This window comes from Pangasianodon hypophthalmus, chromosome 12, assembly GCF_027358585.1.
Source record: "Pangasianodon hypophthalmus isolate fPanHyp1 chromosome 12, fPanHyp1.pri, whole genome shotgun sequence".
Lineage (NCBI taxonomy): Eukaryota > Metazoa > Chordata > Actinopteri > Siluriformes > Pangasiidae > Pangasianodon > Pangasianodon hypophthalmus.
Genome location: NC_069721.1, coordinates 14,497,625 through 14,522,804, shown reverse-complemented (window position 1 = coordinate 14,522,804; position 25,180 = coordinate 14,497,625). Strand labels below are relative to the sequence as shown.

Sequence of the window (25,180 nt, the reverse complement as noted above, 5' to 3'; positions counted from 1 at the left end):
CACTCCTATGTTAATAAAGATCTAGAGTTTTAGAGTTTATCTTTTCTGGTTTCTAGCTAGAAACATTACAAAATATAATTCATATGTTTTATTTTGTAGTGTATACCTTCCATCTGAAAAGAATAAGAGTGATATATCAGGACGTATTCTCCTGTAGCAGCGTGCACTCTGGCATTGGTTAAAATCCAAACTTTGTGAAAGTTCTAACTGCCACAGAGCACAAATGAGAAAATCCCATTGGATTAACAAACTTTATGTGGTCATATACAGTGGTATTACTTTTTTTTAAATAATACTCTGATGATCAGTACAAACATTTTTTCTCATTTCTTTTGGTCATGAGAATTTTGGGCCCTGACAATATAGTTAATGGCCAAAAAACATCTTGCAAAGTTCAGTCCTGCCAGCTTTCTGTATACAGACCTTATTTCTGTATTTTTCCACATTTCAGTATACTATTGAAAATGAAATCCAGGGTAAGGTCAGGTAATCTGCACTATAGGTTACTATCTATTTGTAATATATAAGCTACAGCTAAAATGAGTAAGTAGTTGACCTTATATCAAATTCATGGCATACATATTATACATTCAGTAACATCATTATTTTTTTTTTAAAACAATGAGACATCATAAGAGGGTTTTTTGTTTCATTATTTACAACAATAATGAAACATATTTATTCCTTTTTACCTGATAATATTCCAAATGGAAGTGATTTAATGCAAGAGTATAGGAGAAGTGTTGTTCATAGTTACCTAGTTTGCTTTCTTAATAAACATTTCCTAAAATACCTTAATGTACCATTAATATGGTTAAGGTTGTAACAAATATAAAATGTTAATGAAATTCAGATAAAAATAAAGGTTATGAACTGGTACATTGATAGAATTTCATGATAACTTTTCATTTGTTTAAAAATACCACAAGTCTCTAAGTTCACAGTCCCAGCTGTTTCTCTGTCTGCTCCCGTAGTTTGTTCTTCTGGATCTAAGAAAGGTGAAGAAAAGTCATTTATTCAGTGCTATTTAAGGATTCCATCTTTCCACACTTAACCACAAAGCAGAAGTCCTGTGCAGACTGCTGCCCCTGACTATAGAAACCACTGCTGCGGATTTTCTGCAGACAGGGAAATTGCTAAAAATTTCTCCAGTCGTGAGATCTATGTGATTAGGCCCAAAAAACACCACTCTTACATTTTTAACATTTTTTCCAAAGTGCCTACAGAGAGAAATAAAAAAAAGGTGGTGACCACAAGGAATTTGTGAGGAATGGATAGTCTGGATAAAGGAATTATTTATCCAGACTGCGGGACTATGCAAACAATATGGATGGAATGAAATTCATCTTGCTGAACCTATTTATAGATTTATATAAAGTTTTACTCTGTTGTAAATGGTAAAATAAATTCATATGTGCTTGTGCTTGTGTAAAGATTTATGCACTTACTTTCCCTGAGACAGTAAGAGGATAGCTCTTAACAAAAGTAACATAGCGGGGGATCTTGAAATGGGCAATCTAGAAATGAAGAAATAAATAGAACAAGTAAAAAGGCTTCATGTGGTCTCTATTATATGGGCTGGAATATAATTTAGTCTGGTGTTCGAGCCAGTTAAATGTATCTGACCTGGCCTTTGCAGTATGTCCTTAGCTCCTCTGCAGTACATTCCTGTCCATCCTTCAGTTTGATGCAGGCACAAACCTCTTCACCCATCCTCTCATCTTTCACCCCAACCACCTGCAAATAATGAGAGAACAGTGACTCTGTGTCTGTCTAATTTTTTATTTTTTTTTTGCTCATTGTTCAGGGGTGGACAAATGAGCTCCAGTGTGCTTGCCCAGTCCCATGTTTTGGCTGCCTAGATACCTAACTGATGAGGCTAAAAGTGGTAGCTAATGTTATGTAATAATGTATGGCCAGCTATTGCGTTAATACAGAATAAGGGAAATAAGGGAGTATATGAATTCTCAACATTGCCTCAACATGCTCTCAACATAAAGTCACTAAGTCATTGGCGAATATTTCAGTTATGTTTGAATCTGGCTAATGCCTTTACCTGCATGTTCCTGATTCTGAAAAGATCGTCCGTCATCCGGGTGTCTGGATTAATTAATCCGCCTAGTAAAAATTGTTCTACCATCAGCCAGATCGCGAGTCAGTGTATGTAATGCAGTCGGTGGTGGGATTTGGAAGCGTGTGCTATAGTTACAGCTTCGAGGTGCGTCGCACCACTATAAAGTACATTACATTAAAAAACGAATAGCCCAGACGCATAATCTGTCTGTCCAGGGTGCCCAGGCTAGTGATTTGTCCACCCGTGTTGAACAAAATACAAAGACATATGTGCAGCTTTAGGTCCATAATTTCTCAGACCTTCTGATCAAATTGTGCATGGAACTGAATGATTAAAAAGGGTATTCTTGGTCACCTGTGCTTCCTGGACTTTAGGATGGGTGTGCAGGAACTGCTCAATTTCAGCAGGATAGATATTTTCTCCTCCACGGATAATCATGTCTTTGATACGTCCCTCTATCCTGCAGTAGCCAAAGTTGTCCAAACTGGCAATATCACTGTGGAACATAGTATCAGTTGAGTGTCATGATAATCTAATGTTTTGTAAGTGCTTCCATGCTGAAAATCAACAGTACCACTCCGATGCCCACACATACCCGGTTTTGTACCAGCGGTCTTTAGTAATGCACTCTCTGGTTTTGGCTTCATCTTGCCAATATTCCAGCATGACACAGTAACCTCTGATCATAAGCTCTCCTGGATTTCCAAGAGGCACAATATGTCCTGTTGTAGGATCAACCACTTTCGCCTAAAAGAAGAAAGAAATCTTTAGTCATTGCTCACTAAAAATTAAATATTTAAACCTGGCCGTAATTTTGTGAAGCAAGAAAACAGGGATTTGTTTGCGTACCTCAAGGTGGTTGCCGACACATCCAACAGTTTCTATCTTTCTCTCTATGCTGTCAACTGGATAGCCACAGAATGTCACTGGACTATTCTCAGTGGTACCGTACGCAACCTGTTCCAACATAACAACATAACTTTAAGTATTGTTTTGAAGGCATTCAAGCCCATACAGCATTAATCACTATGTCAATAAAGCAAGTTTTTTTTAAGTGGCTTTTAAGTCCCTCAATTCCCTTATTCAACTTTCAGATTTCTGGATCCCAATGTTTACACATTTTCATACGGTACGGATTGCATGCCTACCCTCAGTCTGTTATACTGTCCAAACTGGCTGTATGAGCCGCAGCCAGCTGTGTCAGCATGTGAAGGAAACCTGGCCTTGAAGGCAGGTGAGGTATGTGGTGCACATTTGAGAACTGGCTCTTCTGCGACACTGAACTGCTCAATTAGTTTAGCTGGCCATCAAAACACTGTACTTCTCAGACCCATTAAAAGCAATGGCCCCATAATAATCAGAAACACGTTTTATTTTGGCAGGTGTATTATATACAGTTTTCAGGCTTGGAAAATCCTTCACATGGTGAAATTTTGACACATTCTTCTACAGTGAAGGGAAATAAGTATTTGTTTTTGTAATATAATTCCACTGCATATATCCATTTCATATTTATACACATAATGTCTTTTGACAAAGCATGAACAAAGATATATTAAAAACGTAATTGATAGGGAAAACGTATTTGGAAACTACATTTTAAAAGATATACATATATGTAAAGGCTACATAAAAATAAATCAAGTTCTAGATATAAATGCTGCAAAAATATTTTCATGCAAATTGCATTGTGTCATTATAAAAGATGTTGCCATTGGTTGGGAAGATTTCACACAACAAGAAGCAATCACAGTGAAGGCGAAGGAGCTTCCTAAAGTTCTCACTGACAACATTATTAAACAACGCACGAATGGAAAAAGAAACAGAGCCATTGCAAAGAGCAGAGACCTTAAACATCCCTGTCAGTGCAACTGGCTTTGATAATATGCAGGTGGAAAGTTCATGGAAATATGGAAACAACTAAACAGACTGGTGTGCCATGCAAAAATTCACAACACACTCTCAGATTAATAATAAGGAAAGTAAGAGAGAAGCCAGTAGTCGCTCAAAAAAGAGTTGTAGTATGACCTGAAAGCAGCAGAAACAACACGAAAAACAACAAGAACTGCACCGCAGTCATCTCTGTTCCTACACCCCACGCAAAACTCCTCTTCTAAAAAACAAGCAGAGATCAGAACTCTTTCAGAACAATATGCTCTGGTCAGACGAAACAATAATAGAATTCTTTGGCAGTACAACTGACTGACTGTTTTTACCACCACATTTATTAAACTGGCTCCTTACACAATGTGATCTTTGCAGGATGGTAATCTAGGCAAGATTATGAAGCAAATTCCCATGCCATTTTAGTGAAATATACTGATGCTTTTGTAAAACGGAGGTGTTTCTCAACTTTTTTGGTGTTCCCAAACAGATGAAGAATTTGACTTGGTGAGTGCACATACACTGGACAATTTACAGGTAGTCCAGACTACACAAGACTACACTGGACAGGTAGACAGACTACACTGGATTATTTACAGGTATACAAATACAAAAAGACAAATATGGGAAATTAACTAAACTGATTATAGCATAAATAATACATTGGAGATATAATGAGGAGATATGATGAAATAGCAATTTCAAGGAATACGTACAGTATATGTACTTTCATTTATAATGCACAGATGATGTATAGATGATACATCTTGTTCACATGGTTCTGAGTAGTGCAGAAAGATGGAGTTATTTGTTACAGTGGAGGAGGGTGCTAGGTTTCCAGCAAAGCACATACTGTACACAAACAACATTAGGTTTTAAAACAACTTTGCTCCAAACAGGACATTCAACTGTGTAGGCTGCAGACTGCAAGGGGCCGACTGAGATTTGACCTGGTGTGAGCTTGCACTTGACCTGCTAGAAAATAAGCTTTCCCAATAAAATGTTACATTTGTTGAGTAAATACTAGATTCCACCTAACCTGTGAGCAGCTGCGGCTGCTGGGTCCATGGACAAAACATTTCCCTTAGGGTATTTGTGTGTGTGTGTGTGTGTGAGAGAGAGAGAGAATCAACCAACCCAATTTTACTGTGTCTTTTTTATTTATTTATCCAAAGTTTTATACAGGAAGTTATAAATCTTTAGAGCATCATATCAGACCTTAAGAAACTTGCTTAGGCAATGATGGTATGAGAAAATGGAAATACAAGCTCCACTATAAGGACTTAAAATAGACAGAAATAATTCCTGTATGTAAGAATAAGAAGACTGATTTAAACCCAGCTTCGCAAAACTACTGAAGTAATTATTCATTCCGTTAAATACTTGGCATATTTGAAATAGAAAAAGACATTTGTGCATAGAATACCCTACCTTTTGACAGCTAGAAAGAAAACACATTTGCTGTAAGCTGATTCAGGCCACACATCTGGCTATGCCCATGTGTTATAAAACACACAGGATCAACTGCTTTTTCTCCTACCGCTGACTGCAAAACAATGGAGGTATGTCGAGACATGTACTGTAGTTCTCTTTTAACCTCCCAACACCTGGCACTGAATGTGAGCCGCTCCACATTTTATAAGCTTGACTATAGCTTTAAAAGGTGTCAAGTTTTTAAAATATTAAAGTAGAAAGCAACTTTTCTTTCCAATGCATATTTCTCTTGTAAATTCCACTAAACTCTTTCTATTACTCCAATCATGCTGATGGATCTGTGTGTGAGATCAGTTCTACTGTAAAATTGCACAGAGGGAAGGGGAACATTCTCTCTCATCTCCTACCTAGAAAGAGTTACATTTTCAAAGACATCCTACTTCCTCCAGGAGGCAACACCACATGAAAAATCTCTGGTGAGTCCCAAACCCAGCAAAAAAAACATTTTTTTCTATCATGAGCAAACATTATAAATGCGGGTGCAATCAGACGATAATCATTCCTCTCTAAAGTCAATCTTTTGCTCTGCCCGCCTTTACTTTGTCACACACCCCCTCTCCTCCCTTTAGCTCACCTCTAGCACTCTCTTTCAGCACTCTTACCTTCTCTCACTCGCTCCCTTTCCATTCTCAGGATCCCTGCTGCTGTCAGAGTACCTTCTTGCTTCCAGACGCTTCAAGACAGCAGGAGGCAAGCAAGAGAGAGAGAGAGGCACTAAACTGACAAACAGCTGGGTCATCATGCATGTTATAAGAATTCAATTAGTGGTGTGTATGCAAATTTTTGCTATCTTTATAGTAGGTACAGAAAGCCAGTGTCCTAGTCCATGTCACTGTCACGGTGACCTACAGCATGTTATCTGTGACAATGTTGGGTTGAAGAAGATCCCTCGCATCACTGAGGCTACTCGCCTTGTCAACCTGCAGCGCAACAACCTGGGTATGCTCCCAACCGGGGGCTTCAGCGAAATGAAGGGTCTCGTCTCCCTGCACCTGCAGCACTGCCAGATCCGTGAGATTGCCACTCAGGCCTTCAAGGGTCTCAAAAAGCTCATTTATCTTTACCTTTCTAACAACGAAATCAGCACCATCAAATCTGGAGCCTTTGAGGACCTAACTGAGCTCACCTACCTTTACATGGATGGGAATCAAATCTCAAGTCTTTCAAAAGGCATCTTCTCCCCCATGATCAACTTATTTATCCTACAGCTTGATAACAATAAGATCCGAGACCTGCAAGCAGGTACCTTTGCAGGTGCTAAGGACCTTCGGTGGCTGCATATCAGTAACAATGAGCTAAGGTCAATGCAGCCTGGCTCTCTTGATGAAGTGGAGAACCTGGCCACTCTCACTCTGGACCAAAACAAGCTGTCTACGTATCCCAGCGAGGCCATGAGCAAGCTACGCGTTGTTGAGGAGCTTAATTTGTCCAAGAACCCACTCACCTTCATTCCTGACTATGCATTCAGGAGCTTTGGACGCTATATCGAGAAACTGCATCTTAATGGTATGGGCCTGGAGAAGGTGAGCTGCTCTGTAATGCAATAAGTTCATTACATATCTAGAATGATGTTTGACAAAATGTGCTGGAATTAATGTTATGAGCATTTTATTATTTTTTAAAAAAGGCATATTTAATTTCATTTTATGCATTGCATTAAAAACACAAATCCTGTCAGCAGGTTTATTTGTGTAGAGACAGAAAATGTAGGATTTGTTTGGGAGTATCATTAAAGAGACTCTCTATAAAATTCAGGATGTTTACAAATCTCAAACCACAAGGAAACCAAAAGTGTACATACCATATTTCTGAGTTAATGAGGCTAGTAATAACCTGTCTCATGAATCAAGCAATAAACTGTCTCTCAAAATGCTTCTAAAAAGACTATTTGTTGGTAAATAGGGAAATTTGATTTTTTTCATGCAATTCAGGAACTATGGACTTGTAAAAATATTTGTATACCTCAGATTCAGATCAGCTTCCTGTCTTCCACACTTTAATAAGATCCACTTCCATCATCCTCTTTTCCTGATTTAGAGCTCACATGTGTTCTTTGTGAAGCTGCACATGTACTGAGATCAGCAGGAATCCCCCTCCTGATCAGTAAGGAATTTCAGATATGCATGGAAAGTGAATATAGCTTGTAAAATGTTTGATCATAATTTCCATGCCTGCACCAAACATTCAGAATAGAGATTATTCAGAGACCATGGATTCAGGTTCAGCTTCAATATCTTTGTCAGCTAAATCTCAAGAACCATTTATTGATCACATGCAAAGTATTGCCAGTTAAATGTGATGTTTGGATCTCACTGATCTAAGATCCACCATACTGTGGGACATAGTGCATGAAGGTGCAACAGGAGTTTTCTTGTTCCTCATTTAAGTTCCATATGTACATTAATGTCGTGACATGGGAAAGCCATGAATGAAAAGTAGCCGGGCTAACAAGGATATTTTTAGCATCCATTTGCTTGACGGTTCCCATCCAAACGTGCCTCCATCTAATAATTACACAAGTGTTATTTTAAAATGTGTGAATTTCCCTCACACGAGGCACCATGTAAACAGGTCAGGAAGGGTTAGAAGACAGGTAAATAGTAACAGGCTGTTCTCAGTCCTATGAAGAGAGTTATTTTAAGGGTTTAGTTGCCTCACCTGAATGCACAACTGGTCTCTTTGGAAGCACTTTTGGCAAAAAAGGCATGTTGGTGAGGAAAGAGAGTGGGCAAAACAGTCCCTCTATGCAGGAAGTCATCTTCCATAGCCCTCAAATTTCCAACTTTTCTAGCTCTCCACTCTCTTCTGACTTGAATGGAAATTTCCAAAAAAAAAGTCTCCAATTACTTAAGGACCAACACACTCCTATTCACACACCCTGCTTGCAATGTCCCTGGGTTTTCCTTTAAGGTGAGCCTCATTCACACCATGCAGAACTGTTCTTCTAGCACCTCAGTGAAGTTTTTAACAGCCTTGCAGTTGCTTATGAAGTTTAATGGAAGGTTAGTATGGCAGTGCAGAAAGGTTTACACAAGCACTGGCACAGGAGAAGGCCTGTGAGGCCTCTTTCATGTAAAACAACCTTTCCAACTGAAGAAAAAAAAAAATCAAAGCCAGACCTGACAGCAAGTAGCACACAAATTCATAAAATACTCATTTCCACAAGTTATGCAAGTTGAGGTAGGTCTGAGAGTAATTCCATGTCCAGTTCCAGTTCCAACACAACTGTCAACAGATAACACATCAAAATTAAAACTAAAAGGATATAATTCAGTAGCCCTAAAAATGCAGTAGGCTTTACAGCTATGAAATCAAAAGAAACAAGTTACATATCTTCAGATGAATTAAGCATTGTCCACTATTTCTGTCTAAACAGTTTTCCAATGCAGCTTTTGAGGGTGTGACAGCTCTAAGGTATTTGCATCTTGAAAACAACAAGCTGAAGAGCCTACCAAGCAACCTGGTTTTCACCAACATGCAGAATCTCACTCTGTTCAACAACCCATGGAGCTGCACTTGCAATTTAGCCAACCTTAGAAAGTAAGAACTAACCACTAGACAACCTATGAATCATGAACCAGGGGCAAAAAATACTATTAATTAATACTATTTAAATTTAAATGACACCAATTACATGCTACTGCTAAGAGCTCAGTTTTAGGACACTAGCTTAAATTTGTTTTTAACATATTTGCATCTCTAGATGGATGGACTCCAGTCGTCATCGTCCTGATGCAATTTGTGCATCACCCCCAAGTCAGAAAGGGAAGCAAGTCCGAGACAGCACTTCCTTTAGCAAGTGCAAAATGAAGAAAGACAAGAAGGGAGCACGTCACTGAAAAGGTAACAGATTGCCTTCTGGAGTTTACAGTCATTAAGGTTCACTTTATAATGTTTCTTCTATTATAATCATAGAATTTCAAAGATACTTAGAAGTAGCAAATTTGAAATATTGCCACGGAGTGGATTTGGCTATTTTCCTCAGGTTAAGCTTCTGTTAATGCTTAATTTTTCTGGTCGAGAAATTCACCCCACCCCAAGTTGGAATAGAGCTGCTCAGTTCTGCCACATTTCACTAAAAGAAATCTTACAAGGCATATGTAGTTGGAACAAAGTGTGTGCAGTGTTTAGGAGTGAAGGGAAAAGCTTGTCAATGTTTTCAATATAATTGCAGTCCACGTGACAGGCAGCTGAAGGCTCAGAGTTGCAAACAGCTCCATTAAGCAGTGAGCGGAATCATTAGATTGAATTTTCTTTAAAATAGCAATCTGAATCAAAGGCTTCATGTTACAGCAATGAGGACTAAAACCTTCCCCATGCCTTGCAAATATAAACAAACCATGACAAATATATGTAGTGCTGGGAGATGAATCTCCATCCACAGGAGTTCCCTGTCAGGAGGGGGGAAGTGGTTTCCAGAAGGAGACCACAGCTCTCCCATGGTCTCTGTAAGAGACCTCTTTATAGGGTGCATTTCTAACAGGCATGCTTACAAAACGCCCTCCAAAAGTAATATTAAAAAATGTGAAGGTACTATCAAATAGTTGATTAATTAAATTATATAATATACTCCTCAAAGTCAGAGAAATAATATTTCTCAAATTCATAATCACAGAAACTGAGCTAAAAAAAAATCCTTTTACTGAGTTACAGATGACATTTGTGATTTAGAAATCTTGCAGGTTAATGAGAACCTTCACACAGTGAAATGACATTAAATCTAATAAAATTATATTAAATAATTCAAAAATCAACACAGAAACTGAGTTACCTATAACTGCCCATCTATCTGGTTTATGGGCAGTTTTTATAGTTCATACACCGATCAGCCATAACATTAAAACCACCTGCCTATTATTGTGTTGTTCCCCCTTGTGCTGCCAAAACAGCTCTGACCCGTCGAGGCATGGACTTCACAAGACCTCTAAAGGTGTGCTGTGGTATCTGGCACCAAGATGTTAGCAGCAGATCCTTTAAGTCCTGTAAATTGCGAGATGGGGCTTCATGGATCGGACTTGTTTGTCGAGCACATCCTATAGATGCTTGATCACTTTGAGATCTGGGGAATGTGGAGGCCAAGTCAACTCTTTATCGTGTTCCTCAAACCATTTCTGAACAATTTTTGCAGTCTGGCAGGGCGCATTATCCTGCTGAAAGAGGTCACTGCCATTAGAGAATACCGTTCCCATGAAGGGGTGTATTTGGTCTGCAACAATGTTTAGGTAGGTGGTACGTGTCAAAGTCACATCCACAGGAATGCCAGGACCCAAATTTTCCCAGCAGAACATTGCCCAGAGCATCACACTGCCTCCGCCGGCTTGCCTTCTTCCCATGGAGCATCCTGGCGCCATCTCTTCCCCAGGTCTTCTTCCATTGCTCCATGGTCCAGTTCTTATGCTCACGTGATCACTGTAGGCCCTTTCAGCAGTGGACATGGGCACTCTGACCGGTCTACGGCTTCGCAGCCCATACACAGCAAACTGCGATGCACTGTGTGTTCTGACACCTTTCTATCATAGCCAGCATTAACTTTTTCAGCAATTTGCGCATCAATGAGCCTTGGGCGCCCATGACTCTGTCGCCTGTTGTCCTTCTTTGGACCACTTTTTGTAGGTACTAACCACTGCATACCGGGAACACTCCATAAGACCTAGCTTTTTTTTTTTTTTTTAAGACGCTCTGACCCAGTCGTCTAGCCATCTCACAATTTGGCCCTTGTCAAAGTCACTCAAATCCTTACGCTTGCCCATTTTTCCTGCTTCCAACACATCAACTCCGAGAACTGACTGTTCACTTGCTGCCTAATTTATCCCACCCCTTGACAGGTTTTAATGTTATAGCTTATCAATGTACAGTATATGGTGTATGTAGTTGACTCTTGTTTAACCCATACCTCAGTTAACTTTTATTTAAAAGGTTGTTAAAATAGCTGTACAAAAATCTGTATATTAAGTCTGGGGTGAACCAAAAAAAAAAGAAGAAGATTTACTGTCTAAAGTTTAATGGTCATTTAGTCATGCAGTAGGTTTTATCTGTCTGGGATACTGCAGTAAACTGCAGCCAGTTAGTGCCATTTATTAAGCTGATGATTAGGTTTTGTAGCTTCGCAATTGACCTTCTTTGATTTTTACTAGATCTCACAAATGAGAGATCGATCCGTCTTCTCTAATAATTTGGTAATTTGGTATACTGTTTTTTAACTATTGTGTCCTTTATAACTATTGTTGTGCAATTTATTCCTGTATTCCTACTAGTCTTTGGCTTCCATTTTGTCCTCTGTGCTTTCTGTGCTTTTCCATTTTGTCTCTCGTGCCATGGCTAGAACAGGTTATGCCACTCATGGATGTTTAGTACTCGGCTTGGCTGTTTGATTTGGCTCCCTCCTTTGTGTCTTTCCACAGGAGACTCAGAGGAGACGTCTGTACAGGGGACCGGCACCATGTCCAGACAACAGACGCAATGCTACTTTCTACTTCAGGACTGTTCATTTTATTTCTACTCTAAACATTCTGCGGATTTTAAATGTAGCTTCCGGATTAGCATTTTCATTTAAGAAAAAAAAATTGTGGTAACATTTATAGTGTCAAAATAATCTTTCCTCATGAGACCCCATGAGACCCTTCATATGAGAACATCACATTTTCTCTCTACTACATTGTGTGTATATCCTTGTAAGATCCTCATAGGAGGACCATTGAGTATTACACTTTTGGTGAACTTCTTCCTGTTTGAAGACATTGATCAAAGTTCAATAGTTATCAGATGCTAATAACAGAACCAGTGAGGAGAAATTACAAGGTACACAACATTACAGTTTGGGTCTGAGAAGGCTACACTCTTCCTAGTAACACAGAGTAACAAGTGTGAAAGCCATCAAAACGGTTTGCTCTGGTTCAAACTATCTACACAGTGTCAACAGAAAACTGCATGAAGTACTTACTGAAGTACTTTGCTTTTCACAATATGTAATCTTTATAACCCCTTAAATCTGGGATTAGTATAAAAGTTTCAAGCATAAATGCGTGGCACTGAATAAATGACCCATAACACTACACAAAGATGTGCAGTACAAAGTCCAAAGTACACTATGGAAAGTAATCAAGTCATGGATAACAAACATAAGCACTTAAGTCTTTTCTCCATAATTTCTTAAACTGTACCATGTGCTGCTGCTTTATGGTGCGTTTCCATTCCAATAAAAAAAAAAAAGTGCATGCTTACGCTACCAACAGGAAGCTGAAATGTAGACAGAATATTTGGAAAATTTTAAATGGGATTTTTTGCCACAGCTGCATGGCACACTATTATGTACAATTACAGATTATTCAATTTTTTAACATTTAAACTTTGTGTAATACATGATTATCACTTTTTGAATAAACAACCAATATCTAAAAAAAATGGATCATGTGATTTGTGTGTGATTTTTGTCATTGGATGCAACAAAAATGTAAACAGGGAAGAAAAACTCTAAATGGCTTTCTGCTCTATCAAATGATCTTAGCCTAGAATTTTTTGTTATTTTTAATAATGCTCTGTTGTTTTTATGCATAACCCAGATGATGATGTGTTTATGCACTGCATCCCTTGGTTTGAATAGAAATGCTAAATACACATAGCACAATCACGTTATGGATAAGAAAAGAAAAACTGTTTAAGAATGGATAAAGGGACATGGGACAGTCTAGTATTATAGCTGCATAATTTAGTGGGCACAGTATCTACAGAATATCTGACTTTGCAAAGACACTACCTATGGCAAGGACACCACCTAAAGATAGCACCATTCAATACAGCAAACTGCAGTGTGTGAAAAAGTTTGCAGTGTTATACCACCATAGAAGAATGCAGAGGTTGAGAGTTTTTATTGTTCTACTGACAGCATGGCCTGTGTAATCCTGACAACAAAAGTGCATTTAAATGCAGTTAACTGCACCAATTTTAAAAACATAGTCATTTAACAGTACATTTTCATTCAGTTTTAATTTATATCCCTGTAATGGCCCATGTGCATAGTCTCCTGTCTCCCTCTAGTGAATTATTACAGAGTGCATTTATTAAGTCTCTTATAAAAGTACTCTTTAAACTTACAGCTTGAACCAGTATATATAAATTTAAAGCTGTACAGTAGCAGTATTATAAATAAAGTATAAAATTATAAATTGCAGTATATAAATACAGTTATATAAGTAAGTGTAATAGTGGTTATGATCAAATTCATCCCAGGAACCACATTTAACACTAGTACCACTACAGCTACAGTATATTTTTATTATTTTCCTTATTTAAAATTAAAACTTGTATTTATAACAGTGAGGGTGAATTTAAACTCCATAATACCCTAAAGTGCCTATGACAAGACATACGAAACTGTAGTACTACTATAACTACAGTAAAGACTACAAGTCTTTATATATCAATTATAACAGTTTACATTACAACAGTATTTCTCTACAATATAATGACATCAAAAATATGTAGTTTATATTCATCCATTTGTTTATCCGGGGCCAGTACTCACCGTTATTTCCTTAACGCCCATGATGTTGATTACTTTCTTCAAAACTTCAGGAGGACAGGGAGAGCCAGCAACAATGCCTGTACAGGAAATGTACCACCATATAGATAGATAGATATGAAATCACACATGTATCATGTTAGACACAGAGCATGCCACAGGTGCAACACTCAATTTATTCTTTAAAAATACGCTTTGCATATTAAACTCAAATCTAAATGACTCACCTGCTTCAACAGATGACAGGTCAAATTTGGCCAAGTCAGGCTGTCCCAGCATGTCTATGTACATTGTAGGGGTGCCATAGACAAATGAGCATCTGCATAGGATGAATTCAATTGTGATCAAGTTCATTAAATAAATTAGAGGCACAGAATGACACATTTCAAGATAGTACATTTTTAACATCTCCAGCTGTCACTGGAAAAGCACAGTAACTAACAACCCATGCAGGTTACCAAATAAATTTGAAGAGCACTATAGTGTGTGTATATTTTATATATACAGTCAGGTCCATAAGTATTTGGACAGTGACACAATTTTGGTAATTTTGCCTCTGTACTCCACTACAATAGATTTGAAATGAAGCAATCAAGATGTGACTGAAGTGTAGACTTTCAGCTTTAATTCAAGGGGTTTAACAAAAATATTGCATTGATCGTTTAGGAATTACAGCCATTTTTTACAGAGTTCCTCCATTTTCACAGACTCAAAAGTAATTGGACAAACTAATATAATCATAAATATTAGGATTATTTTTATTACTTGGAGGTAAATCCTTTGCAGTCAATGACTGCCTGAAGTCTGAACCCCATGGACATCACCAAATGCTGAGTTTCCTCCCTTGAGATGCTTTGCCAGGTCTTTACTGCAGCCATCTTCAGTTGCTGCTTGTTTGTGGGTCTTTCTGCTTTCAGATTTGTCTTCAGTAAGTGAAAAGCAGCTCAGTTGGGTTGAGGTCAGGTGACTGACTCGGCCATTTAAGAACATTTAATTTCCAAGCTCTTGGGCTGCTTTCATAGTATGTTTTGGGTTGTTATCCATCTGTACTGTGAAGTGCTGTCCTATCAGTTTTGCAGCATTTGACTGAATCTGAGCAGAAAGTACAGCTCTGTACACTTCAGAATTCATCCTGCTGCTTCTATCAGCAGTCACATCAACAATAAACACCAGTGACTCAGTTCCACTGGCAGCCATACATGCCCATGCCATAACACTTCCTCCACATGTTGATGTGGTATGCTTTGGGTCATGAGCCCTTCCTTTCCTTCTCCATACTTTGCTCTTCCCATCATTCTAGTACAAGTTAATCTTGCATCAGAACTGGTCAGGCTTTTTTAGAGGTTTTTAGCAAAGTCTAATCAGGCCTTTCTGTTCTTGAGTGTTACCAGCGGTTTACATCTTGAGGTAAACCGTCTGTATTTACATTCATGAAGGTGGCTCTTGATTGCAGACTTTGAGAATGATGCACTTACCTCCTCTAGAGTGTTCCTGACTTGGGTAGATGTTGTGAAGGGGTTTTTCTTCATTAAGAAAAGAATTCTGCAATCATCCACTTTAGTTGTTTTCTGTGGTCTTCCAGGCCTTTTGGTGTTGCTGAGCTCACCAGTGCATTCCGTCTTTTTAAGAATGTACCAAATTGTTGATATGGCCCTCCTAAAGTTTCTGCTATCTCTCTGATAGGTCTGTTTTGGTTTTTCAGCCTAATGATGGCCTCCTTCACTTGCATCAACACCTCTTTGGACTGCAATAGTGACAGTTACCATGAACAGCTGCCAAATGCAAATTCAACACTTGTAAACAGCTCCAGACCTTTTATCTCCTTAATTTATCATGATATAAGGAGGAAACAGGCCACAGCTGGCCATGAAACTGCTTATCAGTCAATTGTCCAATTACTTTTGAGCCTGTGAAAATGGAGGGACTCTGTAAAAAATGGCTGTAATTCCTAAACAGTTAATGCAAACATTTTTTTTCAATATTTTAAACCCTTGAATTAAAGCTGAAAGTCTACACTTCAGTCACATCTTGATTACTTCATTTCAAATTCATTGTGGTGGAATACAGAGGCAAAATTACCAAAATTGCGCCACTGTCCAAATACTTATGGACCTAACTGTGTATATATATATATATATATATATTCACAAGGTGAGAGAAAGATAAGCTAGACAGAAGGACATGCAGGCATACTTCTCATTCTGCATAGCTGACAGGTTGGCACGTCCATCGTACGCAGTAGAGGGAAAGACCAGTGTGATACCATGTACTGCCATCACAATCCCCCCACCCACTGAGCCAAAACAGTGGTACATCGGCACTGGCAAACATACTTTAATTTTCCTCTGGGGGTAAATGAGGACATGGGAACAAGCAGTCAAATAATGTACATCTACTGTAACCAAAATATAACACTCTTTCTGCTATTACACTGTAAATTCCAATAAACCTATTAAAGTAGTGTCCAAATTCCACCACACATCATGAGCGAGCACTCACCCTCCAGTCATATCCTACACGCAAACCGATGAAATATGCATTGTTGACAATATTGTGGTGTGTCAGAGCGGCTCCTTTGGGATTCCCAGTGGTTCCCTGGAATGAGACAAAACGGTTAGATAGTTATGTAGAATTTGTGTTCTTGCTAAACTATTTTTCACTAAATCACTAAGTAAGCTTCTTTTAAAATTCACTCCTCAGTACCGATGTGAACTGGATGTTAACAGGGTCATCAAAGTTGATTTTTTTCTGCAAATCTTCTAGCTCCTTGTAGTGCTGGCTGCTCCCCGCTTGCATCAGATCATTCCAGTGGAAAGCACCAGGCTGCTTACTGTCTGTCACAATTACCATACTCAAGTCTGGCAATCTGAACACAGAAAAACCACACTGTTCACATACTAATGGCAAAATATCTAGTCACATTACAAGTGTCACAGTCACAGTAGAGTACTGAAGAGAACACAAAAAGATTTTTTAAATACATTAAGTACAGTTTTAGTACATCATAGGACCAATTTATTTTTTTATGTTGTCACAAGATACTAAATAATGGTTATGAATCCTTAATACAAGCACACAATTTACTTTTTTGTACCCTTAAAATTCAATTTTAATTCATTCTGGTTAATTTTTCCACCTCCAAAAAGACATGCAAACTAGAAGGCATCACTGGACTCTCAAATGTCTTCGTAATGAAGCGTTTAAACCCCTACTATAAAAGTGTAGTATAAGACCCTACTACAAAGTTAAGCCTGACTCTTCCTGACTCTTGCACTGATATACTCAATCACCTGAAGAAGAATTATTCTTCTGTTTTAATTACATATCAGTCTAATGTACAACTCTGTTTAGTGATATTTTTTTCATAGATGGAAGCATCTGGGTCTGTTACGGTTCTTCACTCATTTATTTAAGGGTTTTCTGTAATGAAGACTTATTATCTAGACCTACTTGCTTATCCATTATCCATTATCCATTAAATAATTTTCATTAGAAGGGAACATGAAAAGCACAAATGAACTATGGGTACATTTTCATTAACTCAAAATAACAAATTTGCATTTTTTTCGTGCTTTGCGAGTTAGTATTTCATGGCCACGTTAAAATTTTGCCAGATATACAGTTACAACTTCCATTATTATCAAAGAACATATTTTTCATATTTGTCATGTTTGGTTTTGTTATGCTAGGTGTTTATGTGCACCTGGAACTCTTGAAGCCTCCAGGGGAAGCAGTATCTACATCAGGGCAGAGCTGCCTCAACATGTCATAGTACTTCTGGGTCTTAAACTGAGTTGGACACACAATTGCTTTGCACTGCACCTAAACCAAGGGAAAACACATTTGCCTTAATGAATGCAAGAATACAAGCTAAATTCAAAAATGTTCATAATTATAATCAAAAGGAGCTGTACCTTTTTTAGTGCAAATTCCAACTCTTGCAACTGATAAGCTGGATTCACTGATACCTGTTAAAGAAAATAGCATTTATTTACAGTGCAAAATTTTAAATTATATCCTTCAGTGGGGCCCTGAACATTGACCTACTTCTTGATCTTGATCTCAGCACAGCTCTGATACTGTAAATCATGACATTCATTTACTGTCTCTCAGCTATTGGTATCACAATCACCTCTTGGCTGGTTCACATTCCATCATAATGGAGCTCTTTTTTTTGCCATTGCCAAACACAAATCCGCCACTGCTTCTGTAACTGAAGATGTTCCCTAGGGATCAGTAAAAGGCAAAGGTGTTGCCTTTTTTTATTATTTGCATGCTATCCTTGGATCATATTATGCTGCGTCTCAATCATAGTTTTTCACTGTTATGTCAATGATGCCTACATTTATGTTAATACGGAATTTACCACATCAACTGCCTGCATATTATGTATAGGCAAAAGAGAAGCGCAATTTTATCCACAGTTCTAAGTCCTTACTTTTTATATTCCCAGACCTTGCCATTAACATTAATGGAAGGACTTTGAAACCCTCTAACTTTTCACTCCTCCCATACTATTAAGGTCTCATTTCTTAAGGTCTCACCAAAAATGTCATCCCTACACTTCTGTACATTAATTTCGGTCCTCTGGCACTGGGCTAGTAATTACCCCCAAATTTAGATTGTCCACTGTTGGAGTCAGATAATTAAGATTCTTAGCAACTAAAATTTGGAACACCCTGTTCATTTCTCCAAAACTGCTCTTCCATTTCCTCTTTTAAAGCTGAGTTTAAAACCTTCCTGTCTTCTCAACAGTTACAACCTTCTTCCTCATGTTAAGGTTCTTTTTTTAAATAGGAGGTTACATCTGTTAATGCCTGGTTGTCTGTTCCTTCTGTAAAGTGGCCTTGAGTTTAAGAAAGGTGATATATAAATTGTTATAATTATTACTATTAGTAGTAGTATTGAAATGTAACAGAAGGAGTCTGCTGTTTATGCTGCCTACTGGAAAAAATAAAGGAATACTGAAAGCAAGCCTCACCAAGATGATGCCAGCCTTTGCTGTGGCATACTGCATCAGAATCCATTCATATATGTTGGGTCCCCACATGCCTAATCGATCTCCTTTCTTCAGACCCAGAGCCAACAGACCTGCAGCTGCCTGATCCACCTACAGAAGAACATTATCATTTGAACATGAAACTTTATTTAAAAAAATGTTTACGAAAATTCGTTCGTTATTTGCCTTTAGGGAGTTAAAAAAACAAAACTAACAGGAAACCAACAGACATTGCTTAACAGGTGACATAATAGTTTGCAGTACAACATATATAGTATTCACTAATAAAAATCATGAATATGAATGAATTAAACACATACTGGAAACAAGCCTCTAATCATATCCAGAGATTACCTAAAAAATAAAAAATACTCTAGCAGTGTTCAGCATTGTGTGTTGGAGGTGTTTGTGTGGTTTCAGAATGAATAATAAGCTAGCAGCAGAAGTGCAGCTCTACTGCACAAGAATGCTGAATAAATGTATTAATGCTAAACTTGCAGTCAGGCTCAAAAAGCCTGGTAATGAAAGTCCTCTCAGTGGAAATGGGTTGATGTTATAATAATAGTACAACGTATCAGTGTTTCATGTCACGCTTGACCTTTGTACTATAAATTACAATACACGAAGAGCTATGTTTACTTTTGTAGGTCACTAACACTATAAAGGAATGAATCTAAAAAAAAACAGTAACGGGCAAAAGTAAGAAAGAGCAGGAGAGCAGTAAATGCAAACAAAGTGGTTATAAATTTAAATTGACCTTTGTACCACATGTTACCGACTGATATATTTCCCTCTTTTTTATCATTCGCTCTTTAATGGCTTCATCATATTCAAATAGCTGAGTGTAAGTTTTTGGTCTCTTGAAGAAGAACACTCACGTCATTTTGGAATTCAGAAAATGTTTTCCTGATGCCATCCTGCAGGAAGACAACAGCCTCACGGTCAGGGGTGCGCTCCACTCGGAGCTGCAGGCTCCGGCCCACGGTGAGAGACTGTAAGGAATGTGAGGTGACACCGTGGGCATAGCTGGTGGTGAGGGTCGGAACACTGGGAGGAGTGTCTACATGAATGGAACTGGATCAAAAACAAACAAACACATCAAGAATTAATACTGCTAAAATATAGATTTATTAAAAGTAGGCCTGTCACGATAATTAGGTTATTGAGTTATCATACCATATATGGACATGACCACGATCATCGATATCGTGTACCCATTGTGTTTACATGCCTGTTTGTTTACATAAGAATGAAAGTCACCAACATTTTAGCCATTCCTGCTGCTTCTGTCCTCTCATCTGCTCTAGGGCTGCCAAATTAAAATTCAAACTTCAAATATTTGTCAAATTATTTGTCAAAAATTGTGCGCATTTGAATTTAAGATGTTTAAGATGAAACGTACTGTTGAAAAAGTGACACGCAAGATATTAACAATGCAGAAGAAGAAAAATCTAGAAAGAATAGTTTTCTGAAGAAGAAAAATCTAGAAAGAATAGTTCTAGTGTTACGATTAATCCAGTCTTGTCAGTAATGTTGTGGATTGACCCGCTTAAACTGTGTGAGGTGAAGCAGAACAGTGAGTGTACACCAGTAAACTGAAGCACAGCTACTAGCTGCTTAATTAACTTACCCAAACACACCCTATACACATATGAGATTAATCAGACATATACACAACATAAATGTAATATTACAACTTGCTTCTGCACAAAATGACACGAATGCACAAGTGAACTTTAAGTAAGGCATGAGGTAGAATGGTAAGTCATGTTGTGAATAAGATCTTTCCTTAACAATGCACTAAAACACGGACAATGAAGAATTAAAGCATAAACAATTCACAATATCGTATTACAATAGTGTACTCACTGTAATCTTATTATTTCAGGAGATCAGGTTTTCACAACAAGGGCAGTTTTCACATATTTTTATAAGATATAAAATGTGTGAATATTTGGTTTAATTTTTCATTCATTTTAGTCAGAGTAAAATTGACTAAAATTAATAAATATGACAAAATATTGACTAAGTTTAAAGGATCTTTTTGTCAGAAGACAAAAACTATGACTAAAAACAGTATGAAAATTAACACTGGAACTGGCCTGAGACCCTAGGATAATTCATTTGATTTTGTAATTTTATAATTTTATGCACTTTAAAAATAAATGCACTTTGTTAACAGCCAGGTTTGTTCTTTGCAATAAACAGTATAACACAGCGCTGTTTGGTTTGTATTTATTCATTGTGCCCTCTTGTGGCATGCTGATTTAAAAATCTGGCGTTTTTTGACATTCCAATTCCTATGTCTGAATATTCTTAAGAATTAAAAGTTCATTGCTCTTTGAAAGGGTGTACTTGCATTATTATGCTATTATCATTATATCAGTAGCATAAAATGGTCTTAAAATGACAATAATAAAATGACAAAATAACAATTACCGCAATTATTTCTGGGACAATATATCGTCCAACAAAAGTAGTTATGGTGACAGGCCTAATTAAAAGGTACACTGTCAGGGCAATACACGGTTAACTCCAGAATCTTCAACTGTTCTTCAGTCTGTCCCTCTGGGGGACCCTTAAAGGTCCCGTGTAGAACTCTGTGGGTTTGCCTATGAGAGAGCGTTCCATGTAGAATCCCTTTAATAAGTGAAGTGAAGTGACATGTAGCCAAGTGTGGTGACCCATACTCAGAATTTGTGCTCTGCATTTAACCCATCCAAGTGCACACACACAGTAGTGAACACACACACACCGTGAACACACACCCGGAGCAGTGGGCAGCTTTTTTTGCTGCGGCGCCAGGGAGCAGTTGGGGGTTTGGTGCCTTGCTCAAGGGTCTCACCTCAGTCGTGGTATTGAGGGTGGGAGAGAGCGCTGGTCATTCACTCCCCCCACCTACAATCCCTGCAGACCTGAGACTCGAACCCACCACCTTCAGGTTCACCTTCGGGTTACAAGTCCGAGACTCTAAGCAAAGAATCTTTAATTATCCAAAGAAAGTTTAAGGATCCACTTTTTTTATTTTCTAAAAAAAATGTAGTGTTAGATGCTTTTATAGTTAGAAAGTTTGAGTTGCAATAATTTGGCACCAAACAAACAAGGAAATGATTGTGGGCCTTTGCTGGAAGAACAGAAGATCTTGTTAAAAGAAAGGAGGTGTATAACTTGACTGAAACTGGCTACAAAGTGGTAGTGGGGAGAGCTGTAAGAACTGTAATGTTAAAACAAAATCAGTAAGTTTCCTTTTCAAAATGAATATATGATAAGCAAAAGGAAGTCATGTGATCTAGTGCATGTGTATATGTTGAATCTAAGCAGAATCACTGAGTATGTCTGAGAGTGATCTTCTAATAGGCTTCTAATTAACGTATGAACTATTGTTGCATAATACTCAGAGTTAAACTTGCTTTTATTGCACAGAACAGAGTTACAGTGTCATGTTTCTTCTCTCTAACACGACGTTCACTGAAGGCTGCATCCCAAATCACTGCCCAGATAAAACATAGTGCAGCGCATATGTTGTGGAATCTATTATCTTATAGCCGACGAAGTAAACATTTGTAGGGGGTAGAGAGAAGTTTGGGATGTAACCAGAGTCTCCATAGCTCCTAAAATACCCAGGCGCGCCCCTGTTTATCCGCTCTTTATTCAGGAAAAAAAATCCTTCCAGACACAGAAAAGCTCTAAAACAGATAAATGGCTTTTTCTATACCTCGTCATCGTCGCAAGGTAATTTTACAAAAAGGAATAAACAGTAAACAGGAAGTGTGAATTAGCCCAGGGAAAGCGGGCTTTGGAGATAACAGTTATCAGTCTGACATTACTGTACATACTCCATTAGCGTTGTGCTACATTCTGTCATGGCTTTAGGAAAACAAAGTGCTGTAATGTGCTGTAATGGAAATAATACATATCTACTTTAGTAAAACTCCGTGTGTGTGTGAGAGAGAGAGAGTGTGGGAGTGTGTGTCAGGGCTTACCAGCTAGGCTGAAGTGATAAAAACGGCGTCTTCTTAAGAAGTCTCGGCGGTTTGGAGAAAACACCGGGCGCGCGCACAGCTGCCAGAAACTTGGGCCACATTTCCACTGCTGCTTGCATTCAAATGCAAATGTAAATTAATTTCAAAAAATGAAGAGCTGATTATTATAGCAAGCTGATCCGAGTGTTACTGCGCTGTAACAAACTCGCTGCAAGTCGAAAGTGTAACCAGCGCTGTGTCAAAGCGTGCAATTCAAGCTGATACTTGTGGATCACCCTTACATCTAACCCTGTCCAGCTGACTTAATATGTATGAGATGCCTTTCTGATTGGTCGATGGAGCAGTTAAACTTTGATCTGAAGAAAGAGCCAAAGGTCCGAGTGCTAAGCCCAATGTGACACTTCACCTCTAGGGGGTGTAAGTGCTTTTTTCTGCCTTTTGTTTCAGGGGCATAACCTGTACTTTTGCAAATACTGTACATGAGGACAGAGTTCCCACATTCCAGCCCTGAACAGCTGGATTTCAGCACAGTCTGGTGATCTGTATTTGATCTGGTGATTTCCCTGCTAAAAGACACATTTAATATGCACTCCTCTACTCCTCTACTCCTCTACTCCTCTGATGGTTCTTGTCATTTGCACCACCACATACCTTGCCCTTACACCTCATTCAGAACTTGCCTTCTTGCACATTAATGACTAATTACTACATTCACCTTCTATATTTGCACTGAGCTGGTCTCTCCTTTCTCTACCAGATACATATACCTCATATCTCTGTACTATGCACCTTGTATATTAGTACAACTTGTCATTTGCACTGAGCTGGTCTCTACTTTCTCTACCTCATACCTTCCACATGTATATACATAAATATATATATTTATAGACATATTGTTATTTGCACTCCTGGTTAGAAGCTAAACTGCATTTCGTTGGCTCTGTATTCATACACTGCACAATGACAAGAAAGTTGAATCTAATCTACTCTAATCTATCTTCCTGAAGGGGTTCTGCTTGAAAGCTTTTGTAAAGAGGAACTCCTGATTGAAGGGTTCTGAACTCTTTATGGTGGTTATTGTGCTGAACTGATCCTCCAGAACTGAACCTGTTGAACCTTGCATTAGTTCTAAAACTATTTCTGACATTTGTACAGTCATTCGTGTATGTATTTGTTTAACTGTTTGTCGCACCATGTAACCCAAGGTTTAGTAATCCATATTTACATTGCCTTGCAATAAAACCTGAACTTGAGTAATACCCACAGCACCAGTACAAATACTACACTTTTTGCATTGCTCTATATTTACATCTTGTACTTCAGCATACCTTGGTGATTCTTTAGATAGTTGACAGCTCTATCTTTCTTCAAGTTCTGCCTGAAAGCTTTTGTACAGAAACTCCTGACTGAAGGATTCTGAACCCTTCATGGTAGTGAAGGCACTACAGATACTTTTTGCATTGCTCTAGATCTTAAGTACATCTTGTACTTCAATATACCTCACTGATTCATGGGATGGTTGACACTTCTAGCTTCCTAAAGGGTTTCTGCATGGAAGCTCCCGGTTGTAGGGTTTTAAAACCCTTTAAAACCCTTTATGAAGTTTAATTTATCAAATCGAATTGCTATCACTATAATTGAATTATGTATATATGCAGTCTTCAAATTATTATGCGATTCTTTGAATTGACTCCATCAGTATCCAACACCTGGAATCAGAGTCGAACAGCCCTACACCAGAGGGTGAGCATTTAAAGAAAGAAAGTTTGTTTGCAAAGGATATTTTGGAGACAGTATTGATGATCACTGCTAAGCACTGATAGGACAACACGTAATGGTGAGTTATGTGGCATGATTAAAAAGATGAATGGATTCAGACAGCTTTGGGAATACTCTGTGGTGGCTCATGAGTGAATGAAGGCTGTCACAGGCATAGGGAAAGCAGACGTGTTAGCTAAGTCATGCATTAGACTACATAGTTAAAACAGCTTATTAGAGGAAGATAAGAGACCAGAAGGCATGAACTAACAAAAGCAATCACCCTGGGGGCTCTAAATAGGGAATAAAAAGGATGGGAATATATTAAATGCTCCTTTTACATTAACTAAAATGAAACGCTGGGAGTGACATCACAAGATAGTGGCTAGGAGAAAAAGGACTGGTCAAGATACTTATATAACTTTATGATAATGACTGGAAAGAAGGGAAATTAGCTATTAAATGGAAGA

At 38.2% G+C, this 25,180-nt stretch overlaps 2 protein-coding genes across 2 annotated transcripts; one reads left to right on the top strand and one right to left on the bottom strand.

Annotated features, from left to right (window-relative positions):
* Positions 1-632: 632 nt before the first annotated feature.
* On the bottom strand, positions 633-23,356 carry acsf2 (acyl-CoA synthetase family member 2). Its single transcript, XM_026915271.3, has 16 exons — positions 22,953-23,356; positions 19,848-20,043; positions 18,952-19,080; positions 17,885-17,938; positions 17,674-17,792; positions 16,674-16,836; positions 16,470-16,565; positions 16,164-16,315; positions 14,198-14,289; positions 13,974-14,050; positions 2,924-3,031; positions 2,670-2,821; positions 2,429-2,570; positions 1,627-1,737; positions 1,449-1,517; positions 633-989 (listed from the first exon to the last, which is right to left on the bottom strand). Exons 1-16 carry the CDS (start codon positions 23,069-23,071, stop codon positions 939-941), a joined length of 1,830 nt encoding a protein of 609 aa, XP_026771072.1. The 5' UTR covers positions 23,072-23,356; the 3' UTR covers positions 633-938.
* On the top strand, positions 5,971-12,853 carry chad (chondroadherin). Its single transcript, XM_026915272.3, has 4 exons — positions 5,971-6,975; positions 8,829-8,992; positions 9,156-9,295; positions 11,854-12,853. The coding sequence occupies exons 1-3, from the start codon at positions 6,193-6,195 to the stop codon at positions 9,289-9,291; spliced, it is 1,083 nt and encodes a 360-aa protein (XP_026771073.2). The 5' UTR covers positions 5,971-6,192; the 3' UTR covers positions 9,292-9,295; positions 11,854-12,853.
* Positions 23,357-25,180: the final 1,824 nt, after the last annotated feature.